Source organism: Procambarus clarkii, chromosome 60, assembly GCF_040958095.1.
Source record: "Procambarus clarkii isolate CNS0578487 chromosome 60, FALCON_Pclarkii_2.0, whole genome shotgun sequence".
Lineage (NCBI taxonomy): Eukaryota > Metazoa > Arthropoda > Malacostraca > Decapoda > Cambaridae > Procambarus > Procambarus clarkii.
The window spans coordinates 19800831-19819282 of NC_091209.1; the positions used below are offsets into that span (position 1 = coordinate 19800831).

At 39.1% G+C, this 18452-nt stretch overlaps 1 protein-coding gene across 5 annotated transcripts in view; it reads left to right on the forward strand.

Moving 5' to 3' along the window:
* The window catches only part of LOC123766719 (fanconi-associated nuclease 1), a 32880-nt gene that overhangs the window by 2871 nt on the left and 11557 nt on the right, over positions 1-18452 (forward strand). For 2 of the 5 annotated variants that reach the window (XM_045756021.2, XM_069307650.1), the window contains exons 1-8: positions 3355-3508; positions 5160-5296; positions 5825-7955; positions 10802-10881; positions 13418-13539; positions 15291-15518; positions 16601-16732; positions 18007-18238. In XM_045756021.2, coding sequence (XP_045611977.2) covers positions 5852-7955; positions 10802-10881; positions 13418-13539; positions 15291-15518; positions 16601-16732; positions 18007-18238 — 2898 coding nt within the window. In that variant the 5' untranslated portion in view covers positions 3355-3508; positions 5160-5296; positions 5825-5851. The other 3 variants (XM_045756022.2, XM_069307649.1, XM_069307648.1) reach the window with 3 other exon arrangements.

Below are 18452 nucleotides of genomic sequence, written 5' to 3' on the forward strand. Positions count from 1 at the left end.
AAGTATATAGACTTTGTTGACCATATATATATATATATATATATATATATATATATATATATATATATATATATATATATATATATATATATGTTGACTTCCTATTAGCAACCCCAATGTCAGCAACTGGTCTCACACCGCAGGCCCTCCGAATTGCCGTGGCTCTCCGCCTCGCTGCCCCAATCCACACCGAATACAGGTGTATTTGCGGCGAGGTGGTGGCTGACAGGTACGGACGGCATGGCCTTCTCTGCCAAAGGACAGGAGGATGGCATACAAGACACGGCGAGGTTTTTGACATTATTAAGATAAACCTTACCACAGCCGGTTGTCCAGCAGAGAGAGAGAGAACCCCCGTTACTTAATGTCCCGCAACTCTGATGAGCCTGTCGGTCGCCCAGACGGGATCACAGTGAACCCCTGGAAGAATGGTAGACAGTTGGTGTGGGACTACACTTGCGTTTCAACCTTAGCCAATACCTATGTTGACTTCAGTGCTGCACAGGTAGGAGGTGCTGCCAATCACCGGGAAGCTGCCAAGTCGCGTAAATACAGAAATCTTGATCACCACTACAATTTTGTCCCCATTGCCTCAGAGACACTTGGTACCTGGGGTAAAAGTGGCTAGTTTTTTTCTTTTAAAAAAGCTGGGTTCCAAGCTAATTGAAACAACTAAGAGATCCTAGAGCCGCCAGTTTCCTCTTTCAGTACCGTAGTTTGGCGATCCAGAGAGGAAATGCTCACTGCATCCATGGTTCCTGCCCGCCTTCTGAAGAGCTGGAGGAACTCTACAACCTATAACAAGTAGCCTTGTACCCTGCATGTAACCGATGTTGTAACCCTTTTGTGTAATGACATATTGAAATAAAGATATATACACACACATACCAAAAGAATAGGGGTGGTAGGAGAAGAAAATATCAAAGTGTTCAGTGAGGATCCACAAGATCTTCTCTGAGTACTTTTTATTTTTCTTCTCCTAGGCTATGGGTCTCTACACTTGTACCAGAGGTGGTACCCCCTTTTAGGTATGTGTGTATATATATATATATATATATATATATATATATATATATATATATATATATATATATATATATATATATATATATATATACACACACACACACACACATGATGTGCTTCATGTGTGTGTGTGTATATATGACCTATATACACACACACACAGTTTTGTGTGTGTGTGTATATAGATTTTGACCTATAGTCTTGTGTATGATCCTCTGCCCTGTGTAGCAGTGAATACGAGCATTATCCTCACTCTAATAAGACCTAATTGAATTACTCGGATTAGGGAAAATTGAAATAAATTTTTGTCAATAAAGATGTTAATAATAAGAATGCAACTACATTACCATTACTGGTTTAAACTCTGACTCATACTCAAACTGCGACAATAACTACGCCCAACATTGAATTCTAGCATTGTCATTAATATAAATTTGTTTACCAACCAATCCTAGTAAGGGTTTATGGTTTGTTCTAGCAGGAAATTTTTTACCCAGAAGAAAATATTGTGTGGTGGAGAGTGTCTTACCGCTGCGCCACGGGGACGGCTACTAGAGCTTTACCTCGGGTAAATTCAGGTAAATATAGAATAGGGCAGCGGCACTGTTGTGTACCTTACCTTGAGGTTACCTTGAGGTGCTTCCGGGGCTTAGCGTCCCCGCGGCCCGGTCGTCGACCAGGCCTCCTGGTTGCCGGACTGATCAACCAGGCTGTTGGACGCGGCTGCTCGCAGCCTGACGTATGAGTCACAGCCTGGTTGATCAGGTATCCTTTAGAGGTGTTTATCCAGTTCTCTCTTGAACACTGTGAGGGGTCGGCCAGTTATGCCCCTTATGTGTAGTGGAAGCATGTTGAACAGTCTCGGACCTCTGATGTTGATAGAGTTCTCTCTCAGAGTACCAGTTGCACCTCTGTTTTTCAACGGGGGTATTCTGCACATCCTGCCATGTCTTCTGGTCTCATGTGATGTTATTTCTGTGTGCAGGTTTGGGACCAGCCCCTCTAATATTTTCCACGTGTAAATTATTATGTACCTCTCCCGCCTGCGCTCAAGGGAGTACAGTTTTAGGCTCTTTAGTCGGTCCCAATAGTTTAGATGTTTTACTGAGTGGATTCTAGCAGTAAAGGATCTCTGCACGCTCTCCAGGTCAGCAATTTCTCCAGCTTTGAAAGGTGCTGTCATTGTGCAGCAGTACTCTACTCTAGAGAGCACAAGCGTTTTGAAAAGTATCATCATCGGTATAGCATCTCTAGTGTGAAAAGTTCTTGTTATCCAACCTGTCATTTTTCTTGCAGTTGTGACGGCTACTTTATTGTGTTCTTTAAAGGTTCGTGTTCGTGTATACCTAAGTTTGTTAATAAATGGAAATAAAAAATAATTAGAATTAGTAGTGCATTGCTATATGTACCAATCAGGTGGTGTAAGTACAATCTGGTTTGTTCTCGACTGGCAATCAAGAATTCCTGGTTCAAATCCCGGGCGTTTGGGGCACGTTTCCTTTCACGTAATGCAGCTGTTCACCTAGCAGTGATTAGGTACTGGCAGCAAAATAGGTACCTGGGTCAGCTGTCATGGGCTGCTTCCTGGGGGTGGAGGCCTGGTCGAGGACCGGGCCGCGGGGACACTAAAAAGCCCCGAAATCATCTCAAGATAACCTCAAGATAACCAAGATAACCTCAGGAGTTATACAGCTGGTTGTGGGGTGGCATCCTGGGCGGGGTCAGTAATTCGGCCTTGGGGTGGGTGGCACCTCGATATAAGCCTCACATATGCTCTATGTATACCCTCCCCTCCTTCACAATGAATTATTATTATTCAATTATTAAGCTTGTTAATTAAAAAAAAAATGAATGAATGTGTGCAGAAGTTGCTCCAAGTTGTCTCTTCTACCCTTATAATGGCTTTACTGAGAGCGTTGACTATTATGTAGTTTTTTATTATTAGATAAGGTATGCATTAAACTCTGGTTGTTATACGTGTAAATAAATGTAAGAACTTGCATAAATAAATTCTGCCCGAAACGCTTTGCGTAATAGTGGCTTTAGGCATTGTATGTATTAGCTCTATCTATAAATCCATCAACTTTTGTAGTTCACCTTGTATGTATGTACTTTACCTGAATAAATATTTGTATTTGTATTTGTATTTGTACATAAATAAATACATTTATATAGTATTGGAATACATTTAGGCGGGAAACGTACCATCCCTGAGACAATTCTGCCAGGCGGCGCCAGTTGGCTCATCTTACCATTATGAGTTTTGATACAGCACTTGTTATTACTATTTTCAAACCACTTTTAAAAGAGTCTAATAAAATATATCAAAGAGTATTTATGTAGTGCACGCTAATAAGATGAGTGATTATAATGATTAAATCAAATAATTTAGATTGCTGGTAGTGAGTCTTAAGGCGCTAAAATGTAAACACAAGTCAGGTGGCGGGTTGAAGGAACATGTGTCTCCTGCCACGGTGTGTGGGTGAGGCTTTATCATATTATCTCAGTAGAAGTGTCAGTAGTTCAAAAAGCACCGCTCCTGTGCCAGGTAAATCCACCACGGGCTCACCATAGCCCGTGCTACTTGCCCCGCTCCTGTGCCAGGTAAGTCCACTACGGGCTCACCATAGCCCGTGCTACTAGGAACTTGTTCCGAGTAGCTGAATCTATAACAACAACATGTCAGTAGTTGTACTTTGTAGGGTAATCGATGGTTAGTTCTTAAGATATGTACTTGAAAGTGGTGAGGGGTATAAGTGTGTGAGGTAGTAGACACCGGGGCGTCCAGAGGGCCTCTCAGACAAGTCGCCCCAATTCTTGTTTTATTGTTTTTATTTATATATACAAAATTTCTTACATTTCTCGCTTTATGCAGGTCGGTGTTCAATCCCCTGAACCGTCCACAAGTGGTTGGGTACCGTTCCTTTCCCCCCATCCCATCCCAAATCCTTATCCTGATCCCTTCCCAGTGCTATATAGTTGCAATGGCTTGGCGCTTTCCCCTGATAGTTCCCTTCCCTTCCCTTCTTGAAAGGCCACTAGCACTCATGGCGTTTCGGGCAGGTCTTTAATCCTAAAACATGTTACCTATTCACTGCTGGGTGAACAGAGGCTACAGTTAATGGTTGGTGCCCAGTCACTCTTTCCAGGCCAGAACCCAGGTGAAAGTCCTCGCAAAGTGCCGGACGAGTGCTTTACCACAGAGCCACAGGGACACCTTCATGTTACTTGGCCACTCGGCTGTAACATGCAAAGTGCTCCCCCATAGTTAAAGCTATTATGTTATACACCTTGTGCACCATGTATATAAACCATGTATTATATACAGCAGTAATCTACTGAGGGGCTCAGTAGAAAAGGGTATTTTATTATATGCAATGGTTGTTATCTGCTCTTTCATTCCCAGCTGTTATTATGACTAACAACTGAAAGGAAAATCTGCATATGATATATAATAAATAAGGTTTCTGACTGAATGCTATATTCTGCAAATTGTCTATGGGAATATTTCTGTGAAGATAGAGGCATGGGAAAGTTTTTACCTCTTATGAGTGAACTTGATGTCTTCTGCATTAGTGTGGGTTAGGTGTAAAGTATAAGAAGCTTGTTTAGGGCAGGAGGATGTTGGAAGTGAGGCAACTCATTAAGACCTCATTATTGGTATAAGTTCACAGTTCCAGCCCCGCTCCTGGGCTCACCATAGCCCGTGCTTCTTGCCCCGCTCCTGGGCTCACCATAGCCCGTGCTTCTTGCCCCGCTCCTGGGCTCACCGTAGCCCGTGCTTCTTGCCCCGCTCCTGGGCTCACCATAGCCCGTGCTTCTTGCCCCGCTCCTGTGCCAGGTAAGTTACGGGCTCACCATAGCCCGTGCTACCTGGAACTTTTTGTTCCCAGTAGCTGAATCTATAACAACAACATGGTATAAGTTGGGCGCAGATAAATTGCCAGCCCTGTCCAGTAGTTAGTGTCTGCTGGATATCTGTCATTAGTCATATTTCTTTTACAGTAGGTCTATTAGAACATTGATGAGTTAGGCCTAGGTCAGGAATGGGTATGTTAAGTATGGATGTATTTAAATATGTTGGCTATGGATATTGTAGGGAATTTTTGACTGGTTTAATTTTTTTTTTGCAGGGATGATGTAGCAGATGTATTGTTGCCAAACTGATAACATCACATGTTCTCGACCATTCGGCAATGGGCTGATCATCTATGTACCTATCTTCAGATGTTGTCTACACTCACAACAGTGGCATTTGTAGCAGTCTAAGGTATATACTATATAGTATATATATATTATATACTGTACAGGTATAATAAAATACTCTGTATAGTATATATACATGACCCTTCTTTATACTGCAGTGTAGCTTATCAAGGCAGAGTACAGTATGGTGTTTTGCAGCTTTCAGTTTTGAGATTACAAGGTGGAAGCAAATTGGATTCCGCTTGCTTAGAAAGTAATTTTTCACAAGCTGAAACCATATTTTGCTTGCAATAATTATTGGTTATGCCTGTTTGTATTGAATAAAAATATAAAATAATTTCTTGATAAGAAGTAGGACTGCTACTGTATTAAAAATTGAGCATTAAGAATATTGTATAATGTTTGTATCATGAGAGGGTTAGAATTTAAGTTTTTACAAATATTTCATAATGATATTTTAATGATGAGATATGGCTAGCATAGAGCACTAAGATACCTGCTACAATTTACTGTAACTAAAAAATATACATTACTTCAGTGTTGTGTTAAAGGAGTATAACTACATGATTTATAACAAATTTACTTTCCATAGGTAACAGTCTGGGAACATCAGCACAAAATGAAGACTCCGCGTGGTAAATCAGGTAAAGCAGCCGACACTGGCAAGCCCCAGAAGACCCTACTACACTTCTTCCAGCGGCAGGCTCAGACTAGCTCCCCTGTTGAGAAGGTCACTTGCCCAGGGTGCAGCCTTCAAATTCCAAAGAGCAAGATCAATTGGCACCTTGACCAAGACTGTAAAAGTAAATATGATCAAAAGAAAGGTGGCAAAAAAGGAAAGTCTCTAAAAAATAAGTTTAAGGCTGATCAGAAAAAGAACAAGGTTACACCAAGAAAACAAGCAGTGTTATCTGATACTGAAGATGACATGGACGATGTGTGTGTTTTATATGATAATACAGATGCAAACCCAGGTGACAGTAGTACAGAGACTTGTTACATAACTTCAAATATGGTGGAAACACAGCTTTTTGAATTAGAAAATGACTCGGGTAGTAATTTTGAATCTGGAGTATCCCCACAGTCTGAGAGTTGCAATGAAACCCCTTCTCCTTACTTTTCTCCAAACTCTAAGCAGATGAAATCCTCACCAGTGAAAAGGCAGGAAAAAGTGATCACCTATGAAGTGCCAGAAATTCAGAAAAATGGTTTAGCTTTTCTGGAGGCAGATTGGGGGTCTCCAGAGACAACACCAGAGGAGGTTAAAGATCCTCGAGTGATCAATGCACCGAAATTATTGCCGCCTGCTCGACGCACATGCTCTCCACAAACAAAATCTGGCTTGGAAGTTAAATTGATGCTGGAGGAGGACTGGAAATCTCCCTCCCCAGTGAATACACCGAAGAAAAATGATACACTTAGACAAGGTCAGAAAAATATCAGTGAAGTGACTCTTGAGGACACTCAGACAGACATAGTGAGTGAGGATGAATTTGACACATCTTTTGTAATAGGCACACCCAAAAAGTTGACATTAAGTACAAAGTCGAGGTGTACGTCTGCGTTGGCGAAACACAAAAAGAAAAGCTGTACATCTTCTGATAAAGAAGCCAAGACAATATCAGACAATGATGATTTTGAAAAGGTAGCCACAATAATGAGCTCGCCTACAAGGACCTCTCCAAATAAAAGCAGAAAACCTATTTCTTGTGAACTAATAAAAGAAGAGAAAAACTGTTTCATGCACTCTCCATGTGAGAAACTCACGCCAAATGAAAAATTACTTGATCGCCAAACTCCCAAAAAAGCACCAGATAGACCTATTCTCAGCAAAATGTCAAATTCGTTATCACCCAAATCCTTTGAAAATATAAAGAAAAATATAACAAAATTATTGGATAAGTCCATATGCCCCAAAGTTGAACAATTAGATGAAAAGCAATTGTCTCATAAATTGCAAGCACTAGAATCAAATGAAAATAGTAATTTGTCAGAGAGTGGAAGGGAGAGTGCTCTACTGTTCAGTCCTATTAGGAGCCCAGTAATTGTTACCCCAGTAAGGTCCCCCAGTCCACCGCTTAATGATGCAGATAACGAGGGAAGTACGATTCATGTCCGAAAGCTTTTCGAACTTACAAGTCCTGCGAAGTTAAGTTCTCTTGACATAAATGTAGACCCATCAGTCAAACAGTCTGTCAGTGGTCAGGAAGATGCATTTGATTTATTATCTCAGACATCTTCACAAATAAAAAGGAGATCTCATGGAAGTCCTTGGAAACATAAACAAGCTTTAAAAAATACAGGGCTCTTACAAAATTCATCTCAGAGTTTATCGACAATAGCACACCACAGAAAGAGACAATCTACACCCTCTCCCTCGGGCTCAGCTTCCACATCTCCGGCAAAGCCTGCAGAAGAAGAACAGGTGAATGATCCTGCTATGTACCGGCAACATAAAGGATATTATTTAGAAAATTTTCTTAGAATTTTAGGTACAGTTCTTTCTCAGCCCCAAGATGTAAAACTTTTAAATGCTGATGATCTGGATGTCATAAAGACATTCCACGGTCTAGCATTACCAGCTCAAAAGCTTTATGTTCGATTATTTCAAAGAAAGATTAAATGGAATAGAGTTTCCAAGATTGAGTACCGGGATATTTGTGAGCAAGAAGATACTGCATTGTACGTTAATGAACTCACCTATGCAGGTTTTCTACATAACGGTAAGATGATTCATGTATTATACATACTGTATATCTACATATTGTTATTATTATTATTATTATTATTATTATTATTATTATGTAAAGTTTAAATAGATACCCATTTGTAAATATCATTATAATATATTTTACAAAGCAAATTTTAATAAAAATGAAGAGTTGTTACTCCCTGTGTTTTGGTTTTGATTTGTGTAAACTTACTGTAGTGTCTTGCAATAGTGAGAGGGAGGGAGGTAAAATGAATAAGGCTGTGGTATGTTCTGTTTTGTATAGTTTAGCGTATGTAAGTACTTTATCTGTATGTGTGGGTACTTGCTTAAATGTGCTTGTGTGGAATTAGTTTCAGCTCCTATGTCCCACCTGTGAATAATTAATAATTTGTTTGACACCTAGTGTTGTGATTCCCAGGACTTCGGGTATATTAATGTATATTTGAATTCACAATTCTATCTAAAAGTTTATCCTTGTATCTAATGTATTCTGTTTGGTTTCCACATGTTTCCCTCGCCCTGGTTTTGCCCCTTTCATATGCCGCACTGTAATTTCTCTCTCTCTCTTTCACCTTGTTGGTACCTATGTGTATGACTTGACCATGTTCTCTGGATATTCTTTACCTAAGTAATGTGAGATTTCTCTCGTCACCTGTCCTTATATTTTAGTCTTTTGTCTCTTATGTGCTTAACACTTTCGCGCTCTCCACGAAGGTCAGGGAAACAACCGTAAGTGCTCACGGCGTTTTGCCGCGTAAGCGTAAAAACAAAAATGTGTATACACTTTTTACTCTCATGACCTTAGTTCTCGAGTTACGTATTTCATTTTGGTACCAACGTGTTCGCAATAAAATTCTCTAGAAGAACATCAGTAAAAAAAGTCACGAAACGTATAGGGATACCAGCACCAAATAAATAACTACGAAGATGACTCACCGTGAGCGCCCAACAGCAACAAAATGTTTTTACTCTTGGGATTGTTATCACCTCCACACTTGTCCTACAGCGTTAATTTTGGTATCAATGTACTCGCAATGAAATTCCCAACACGGTGATATGAATATAAGCGTAGAATAATGATTGCGGCCCGCCCGCAAGAGTGTGGGAAGTGGTGAAATTGTTACCCGGTATCGGTGACGGGACGATGCACGGCGCTTTGAAAGTTTATACTTATTTCACTCTCATGACATTAATTTTCTATGTACGTCATTCATTTTTGTGTCAATGTGTTCGCAATAGAATGTTCTATGAGCCCATAGGTAAAAAAGATCAACAAAGCGTAAGATAGAATAGCGCCAAATATAAAACAGCGCTGGAACATATCAGTGAGCGTCAAACACACGCGAAATGTTTTTACTTTTGTTATGTTTGTCAAGTTTATACTTGTTGCACACAGTTATTTTTGGTTGTACATTGATCGGAATAAAATTCCCTAAACAGACATACAGTATGCATATAATACATGATATGGGGGGAAGCATTACCAGTATAAATGGCTAAAGTCACCCACCTGCAACCCGTTTGGGACATAATACCATTTGATCGAAGTGGTCCACACCTTTCATGAACTTATTGTACCATGCAGCCTAGTGGTGAGAAAGAGAGCCTCATGGCGCGCAGTTTGAAACAAACCCAAAGTAAATCGGATAAAAATTGAATTTTATACAAATATTTTAAAAGAGGACATAACTTTATGTCTACTATGCGGTAGCGTTAGGCGAAACAGGACTCCTCGGTGAGTCCGGTTTGCGCGAAAGTGTTAAGAAAGTGCAGGTAACACATTGATGCCACATACTCTGATGTTAGTATTGTGAATATGGTGTATAGTATTCTGAAGGATTCCTTGTATGTAAATTTGCCACCCTTGTAAATGCCACTGAAGTTATCCTTATTTGTTCTCTCTCTTTTCTTGAATACCTTTCATGGTATGTATGCTAGTAAAGCTGCCTTATCTTGCCTCAATGGTCCCTGGTTTAGATTTCCTGTATATTTCCTTTATTATAAAATCAGTACTACATTCACTATTTTCCAGCTGTATGGCATCTTGCCCATCCCCAGTTGTGTTGTAGGTTTTCATTATTGCCTTTCTTCAGGATATAATCTTTAGTATTTGATCCCTGTGTTTCTTCTGTCATCTACTTCCTCAGCCCCAGGTGGCAGGTGACAAAAGTTGAGGTGTAGCTCCTTCAGAAGCTACACACTCATCTGCCCCAACAAGCAGTTGGAGTATCACCTCCCTGGAAACACAAACCGTAACTGTCTCTATTTTCCGCTTGTTACAACTTGTAATAAAGTTGTTACATCTTGGCTCAAGATGTTTATGACGTATTAGAACGTTGTTACAACTTGCTATATTGGTTGTTATAACTGGTTAGGAGGTGTTAAAACTTGTTCGAAAGTTGTAGCAACGTCGTAGTTTCGGTGTGTGTTTGGCGGACTCTCTCTTGTGGTGGGGCAAGGGAGGATGGGGGTGATTTCATGCTCCAACAACATGTTGGGCAGTTGAGTGTGGCTTGTGAAGCCCCTTTCTTAACCAAAGGTGAAGAGATATACTTCGGTGTTCCTTTTCCTGTGAATGAGCCCTGTTGTCCTTTTGGATCACTCTTAATTTATCCTCCTGTTTGATTTATGTTGGGAAGTCAAGTCAAGATGAAGGCCAAATCTCAAAGTTTAAATATTGTTTATATATGATACCAATGACATTTTGATGCCAGATTAGTTTATTGATAATGAAATGGTCAATCTTCTAGCATTATGTTTTTCCAGTGTTGCTTGGTGACAAAAATTCTCTGTTTTCATATTTATGCTTCGAAAATTATAATGGAAAAATGTCTCATAAAAGTTTTCTCTGGACAGAAAGTGAAGTGATTGATTTAAAAGAGGTACTTCAGCTGTTATCCAGTGAAGAGCTTCATGGACTTTGTAAACAGATGAAAGTAAGTTGTTAAAAATGCTACTTGTCTAGAATATATAAATATAAAACAGGTTGGCTCTTTACTCTAAATGTCAACAACAAAGATCAGGTCAAGCTTAAAAGATCATCAAAATTAAATCTTGAATTTAAATTATTTAATTTATTTAATTCATTCGTTCACTCCATTCATTCATTTCATTCATTCATTCACTCCATTCATTCAATTCATTCATTCCATTCATTCATTCAATCAATGTATATGTACAGGAGTCTACAATGGGTTTTGTTTTGGTGAGTACTAAATCGTACTCATAAAGCCGTGGAATATCACTGAGAAAAATGACTATTCAATGAGACTTTGACATATGCATCTGACACATTCAGTCTTGTATCCCACACTTGCAGCATCCATAAATGTCACTTTACAATACTGTACCTTGCAAAGATTCCATGAATGTGCCAATTTCACAGTGCAGTGGGGGACAGTTGGTACTCCGTTCAAACTGTCCTCTTAACTAATACTACTTCATACTTTGGATGCTATGGGCCTTCACAAACAAAGATAAGGATAACTATAATAAGTAGAGGGTCACAAATATCCATGTTTTCTATGTGTAGTTTGGTTAGGTTAGTTGGGTGGCATGGGTTTGTGCATTTTAGTACCCCTTATTTTGTATGTTGTGGCAAATCAAGAGATTAACCCTTGCACTGCTCACCTATTTTCGGCAAAAACGTCTTGGTGGAATTGTCAAGGACATATTTTTGTTATTTTTACAAATGTTCAGGTAAATTTAATGTCAAAATGTTTCCAAAGTCAACTATTTCCATTTCAAAACACAAATAGTAATGAAAATATTAAAAAACATTAAAATATAGCCAAATTAAAAAACAAAAAGAACAACTCTCTGAGCGCCTAAAGGCGCTTTGCGCAGTGCAGTGGTTAAGGTGCTCAGTCATCCATCTCTGCTCTGATATTCACTCTTGGCAAGCGTTAAATTGACTAGTGTTCTTGCAATGATGCAATAGTTGCACTAGCTACATGTTGAAGTATGTACAATGTATGCCGTCACTGGGATACAATGAGGTGTTACCTTCAGGGGGTTTGTTGAGACATAATCTTCAAAAAAACCAGGGAGACTGCTCCTGCTAATCACCTTCACAAAAAGGTTGCTGTGGAAATTCTTCTTCCTAAAACAGCACCAATTTCTTGTGGTCTTAGTTTTCACATACAATTTTGCTAAGAGAAAACCACCTTAATTGTTGAGCCTTTTTGTCATTTATAAGAATAAATAAATAAAAGAAATATACTGTAAGAAATGTTTAAAATGTAAGAAAAATGAAAACGGAATTACGCTGGGTCCGTGGAAGGGTGGCAGACAGTTGGCGTGGGACTATACTTGCGTATCCACCTTGCAACCACATACATCAACCTCTCTGCTGGCCAAGCAGGAGCCGCGGCGACACACAGAGAAAGATACAAGTCAGCCAAGTACAGGGAATTAGATCATCAGTACAACTTCGTTCCAATAGGGTCCGAGACCCTAGGCCCATGGGGAGAGAATGCAAGAAGGTTTCTTAAGGATCTTGGTTCCAAGTTCATTGACACTACAAGATACCCTAGAGCGGCAAGTTTTCTCTTCCAGCGCCTGAGTGTCGTGATCCAGAGGGGGGGGGAATGCTCGATGCGTCCTCGGTTCCTGCCCGGCATCGGAGGAGTTCGAGGAAATCTACAGCCTCTAGGAAGCAAACTTTTTCTTGTGTCCTCTCAATGTTCATTTTTTGTATAAAATCAGATATGTAACTGTATAACCTTGCATAATAAAGTGTATACCATAAAAAAAAGGGGGTGGTAGAAGCGAACACTCATACGTATTCAGAGTTAAATGGCAAGTTTTTCTCTGAATGCTCTGTGTTCCCTTCTTTGAGGCTGTGAGTTCCTATAATTGCACCAGAGGTGGTACCCCCTTACTATAAGAAATATATAATACTTCTTTTCAATTTAATTTACATCCTAACAAATAAAATTCTTCACTGTCTGTACATATATTATAGTGGAAATGGCTCGTATGTGACTTAGGAGGGCAGTGTGATGCGTTGTAACAAAGACGGTGCATCATGACACTCGCTCTTTGGAACTTGGTTGCATATAGAGGAAGCCCTCATCAAATGTTCCTCACACCAACATTTAACCACTTGCAACATTTGCTATAAAAAAAGATAGTTGTTGGTTTGGCCATCACACATTAGGATAGGTGTGTGGATTGGCTGATTACACACCATAATAATAATAATAATAATAATAATAATAATAATAAATAAAGCGCACCAGTAACCATTTTCCTGGGCAAAGTAGAAGGCAGAAGTTGGGACTAAATTGGGAATGTTTATAAATTATAAATGTGAAATGCTTACTATTACCCATTTGTTCCTCTCTTTCAGACTTCCTTCAGATAGTGTAATTTGTTCATCTTTCTCGTTACTTTTAAATTCTTTGTCATTGCATTCTTTTAAACGCTGTGTAATTGAACGTTGAGTACTGAAGAGCCGACTCATTTCAGATTAGTGGTGTTGGGAAGAAAGAGGACATGGTTGCAGGTTTATTGAAGTTTACTAAACAACAACCAACCATTCTCTCTGCTTTTTCCCAAGGTCCTAAAGACAACTCATTATTTATGAAGAGGTAAAACACTATAAAATGCTTACTTTTTACAATTTAAGATACTGTACTGTGCTCTATTTCATATTAAATAATTGTTAATAGCCTTTTATTTTTTATAGAGTGTAAGATCAGACTGAAATAAATCTTTGTGTAAAATAACAACATGGGCATCATTCTGCATGGATTAGTGGGACTTACTACACATCCTTAAATAATGGGGTAAAACAGGCCAGGTGTTGTGAAAATAATCCAAGTGTACAACAATATGTGGCTATATAAAAAAGTATTAAACCCATTTTCCAATACAATGATGATCAAACGATAGCCTCCATCTATCCTGAATTTTTTAACATAATACAGATCTGAATATTTGCACAGTAGTTCAAATGCTTTTAGTTCAAAATAAAGTCCAAGTACAGTTAAAAGCTCTGTACCCCAGGGCACAGTACTTGCACCACTATTTTTCATTCTCATATCAGGTATAGACAAAATACAATCTCAACCTCATGTCATCCTTTGCAGATGTTACAAAAATCAGTATGAAAACTACTTTTGTAGAAGACATTGAAAAACTACAGTCGATATCAATAGTCTTCAACGGGGCAACAGAAAATAGCATGTTGTTTAGCAGTGATAAATTCCAGATAATTAAGTATGGTAAAAATTAAGTACTTTAACAAAATGCAGTGTATAAGACATAATCAGATCACCCCACAGAAGGAAAACAACATGGAAAGGATCCGAGAATAGCATTGTCAGGTGACCGAACATTTAGTGAGCATATAGCTCGGTCGATAGAACTTTGGCCTCTCATGCGTGGGGGTCTGTGGTTGGAGTCTCTTAGCGCCCAGGGGAATGGACTGGAGCATAATAAAGAAAACGTACATCAGCCAGGAATCCTGGGATTCCACGATAGTGCTCTTAATGTTCAAATCACTTGTGTTTTCTTCCCTTGATTACTGCTCAGTACTCACTTCCACTTTCTAAGCTGGAGAGATTTGTGAAATAAAGCAAAAACAGCAAAGTGTATATGACACACAGACTCAATGAAGTGCCTAAAGATTTGGGACCATTTCAAAGCTCTCAAAAAGTGCTCTCTAGAAAGGAGAGATGATGAGATGGTATCACATACTGTACTATATACATGTAAGATATTGGAAGGTCAGGTCCCAAATATGAACAGAAAAATAATAACAACCTGGAGGAAACATTATGGTAGGAAAGGCAAAATAAACCTAGTAAAGAGTATAGTTGCCACAGGTACAATCAGAGAACACTATGAATATCAGAGGCCCGTGGTTATTCAGTATCCTCTCAACAATTGTAAAAAATACTCCCGGTACAAAAGTGGACATGTTTGAGAAACAACTAGACAAGTTCCAGCAAAAAGTCCTTGACCAAGAGGGTTTTAGTTGATACGTGAGCCTGCAGGCTGCTGCAAGTAACATCATTTCGGGCCTTGTTTTCACTAGTTGAACTGGTGCCAGGCTGGACTTTGATAGTAAAACAACTGCCAGAACTCACTACAGGTAATATGTAATTATGATTAGCAACTTGCCCCAAAGCCCCAGTAAGTGTTAAGGTAGAGAGGTTCTTGGCTTTAAGTGGAGAAAAGATAGGCATTTTGAAATAAAAGTTTTCAGGAGTTAGATAAGTTAAAATTTTTCCACAGGCTTCTCCACTCAATACTAGAAGATGGATAGTCATAAATACAAACAATAATAATAATCAACCAAATACTGTGTGCATTAATTCCAGCCTTCCATCCACAGAGCTAAGGCATTTCTAGGTCACTGTTGCCTTGTAAATAAGACTGTGCGGAGAGTATTCATGAGAGTGTTAATGTTGTACGCACTGCCTCGCTACGACGACGACGAGGAAGGTGGCCAGCAGTCACAGCTAACCACATTGCTCATGGTCAACATGGGCAAGGTGAGGTTCCCTCACTATGACATCATCAGGAACCACTCTATTTTCCAGATCAGAGATGATCTCATCAGGTATACAGTGACCCCCATGTTTGTATTGTACTGTATCATCAAATTGTTATCATGTTTTCCAGTACTCATCAACTTGAGGTATCTAGTAACCTTTATTGGGGGTTAATCAAGTAATGTATAGGGGTTAATCCTGGCTCCCTTTCTATTCACCAGGCTTAATAGGGTGCTGGCCTGTGAGGTTTGGCTCTGTGGCTTAAAAGCCTTGGCCTTCCTTTTTGAGCACGTAGTGCTTGGCAAAGTCTGCTAGCCATCATTGCTCTGTTGCTCCCCACCTTGTGTTTTGCAGAGGCTTACTTTGTGTGGTTTAGGACACCACTTCTATTACCAGCTTCCTTCCTGGTCTGTTTTGTCATTTACAACATAAGCTGGAGAAGTTTCACCTATCCAAAAGGAGTGGCTCCTCTACAGGCTGTATTTTACCTGCATGGGTATTTTTCCTGGGTTAAGGGTGACTTTAGGACCTGACTTAGTTCTTGTATTTTTCTCAGGGCAAGCTCAGGGGTAACAGAATGATCTTGTAAGTATGCTTCCTCAGAGCCCCTCAGATTGTAAATTTTCAGGTTTCTGTTGGATGGAGGTTTTTGATGAAAACAAGATCCATCTCCAAGTCCCCTTTGTAGATCATTTAACTTGATCAGCTATCATGCTTCAATCCTGAAGTTGGAAAGCTTTTTCAGTTGAATGATTTTGCTCACCCCATTGTAGCAGCTTCAGTCTTTGCTTTTAGCTTACCACATCTCATCTCTGTGCCTCTTGCAGCTCCTCTTCCCCCCACACTGAGGATTAGTAGACCACATTATTGGAATCACCTTGAGGTTACCTTGAGGTGCTTCCGGGGCTTAGCGTCCCCGCGGCCCGGTCGTCGACCAGGCCTCACCTGATCCTTGTAAATGAGCAACAATAATTAGGTCAACTTTCATCCTATCCATGTGGGTAATTTGAGTTCAAATAATGAGGCAAATTCTGTATATACAGCAGCTCTGTTATCTTTTAAATTAGACATGTAAAGTACTGACAAATTATTAAATGAAGACATATTAATATATGGAAACTTTCTTGGGGTTTCATCCTTATATTTTCAGATTTGAAAGTTGCTCGCAGATTCAGGCAGATGTGCAGGACTGTATGGAGAGTCAGAAGTGGGAGGAAGCTCTGGAGCATTGTGACCTGGCCAGGACCTCGTACCAGCAGCTGCTCAAGAATACACAGCTCATGTAAGCCTACTGGAAACTCTTGCTACTGAAGAGTGCGCAAGTTGTTTTATTACTGTCAATTTAGATGTGGTTTTGGAGGCCTTTTTGCGTGCTATATCTCTTTTTAAGATTATGAAATATAGAGACCAGTAGACTTGATATCATTTTGCTCTTATCATAACATTGGGGATGCTTGTCAGTTTAGCAAGTCGTGCAGTATTTATACAAATTAATTCTATTTTTTTGTTCCTGCCACACACTAATATATCGACTTTTGATTTATCATGTTTTAAATCACTGTCAAGCCATTAGCATTAAATACAAAGCCTCACTGTGTTCATCAAACTGGATATTCTAAAAAAAAAAGGCATGTAAACAATCAAATTGTATGTGTCTATAAGTCAACTATTTAAATTCGCAAAATTAAATGACATGGGGTAATTATGTACAGTACTTCAAGAGTATTTGGGTGAGATATTGTGTGTATTTTTTTATCACGCAGTATCACCTATTTGTCACTTTTCTATGCTCGGTATTCTTATTAGAAATCTAGTACAGCATATACTTTGAATATATTTGTGGGTATAACATGAGATCCTGTTACTTCTCAGGTCACCTTTCCTACCCGTTCTTACAATATAACCAAACATTATCCTCATTCCCGTTTTTGTTCTTGGGCCTCCCTGAAGTGTTTTGACATTCTGTCTTTGTGATTCATAACTTGTCATCTGGGCCTTTTCAATTTGTCTCTATTTTATCTGAATGTGTTCACATGTTTGTCGTTTATTATGAAAAAGCAGTGACTTCACATTTGTCTACACCTTTTTTCAGTTAATTGTCACGGGTGAATTCTTGTCTTTGGGAGTTATAGCAACATTGAATTTTAATTTCATTTAATGCTTCATTTTTAATACACTTGGGATATGTATTTTAAATTTCTAGCACCAGTTAGGTTTTTTTAGTTTTTTATATGGCTGTTATTCATGCAGCTGTACAAAAGCTCGACTAAATCTCCGTGCAATGTTTGTACTGTATTAAACTTATTTTAACAGTCCTGTATTATAATTTTAGCTTTAAGTAAAAAAAATTATATTGTAATGGTGCATGATTAAACTAGTATAAAACTACTCAGTAATCCATTCCTTTCCTCAGTCCTATCCCAAATCCTTTTCCAAGAGCTTTTCCTTTCCAAGAGCTGTATCGTCATAATGCCTTAACACTTTCTTCTAATAATTCCCTCACTTTACCCGGTAAGAGTATGTAAACTTAACATTATCTGTCACTGTTCACATCAGGGATCACGACAAATCGCTACCCAGGTTCTTGAGGCGCTTCACATCAATCTCCCTGCTGGTGTATATATTGACCTGCTCTGTGGAGTGCTACCAACGTCTCAAGAACTATCAAAAGGCTGTGGAGCAACTGCAGGAACTGTTGGATCAGACTACACATTTACAGGACTACCGTGGGCGGTGGTATGACAGATTAGCTCTCAACTTGGAGATGCACTTGAAGAAACCAGCAATGGTATGAAGAAGCTTAATTTTCTTTTATCACCATGATTATTATTCCATTTCTCACTTTCAGAGGGGGTAAGAAGACACTTGTCTATGAAGGATTATTTATATATATAATTTATATATATAATATGTTACTCCCTTCCTATTGAAAAAAATATATATATATAAAAAGGTACAAAAAAAAGGACAAAAAAGGTACGGCATCAACAAAATTCCAAAAC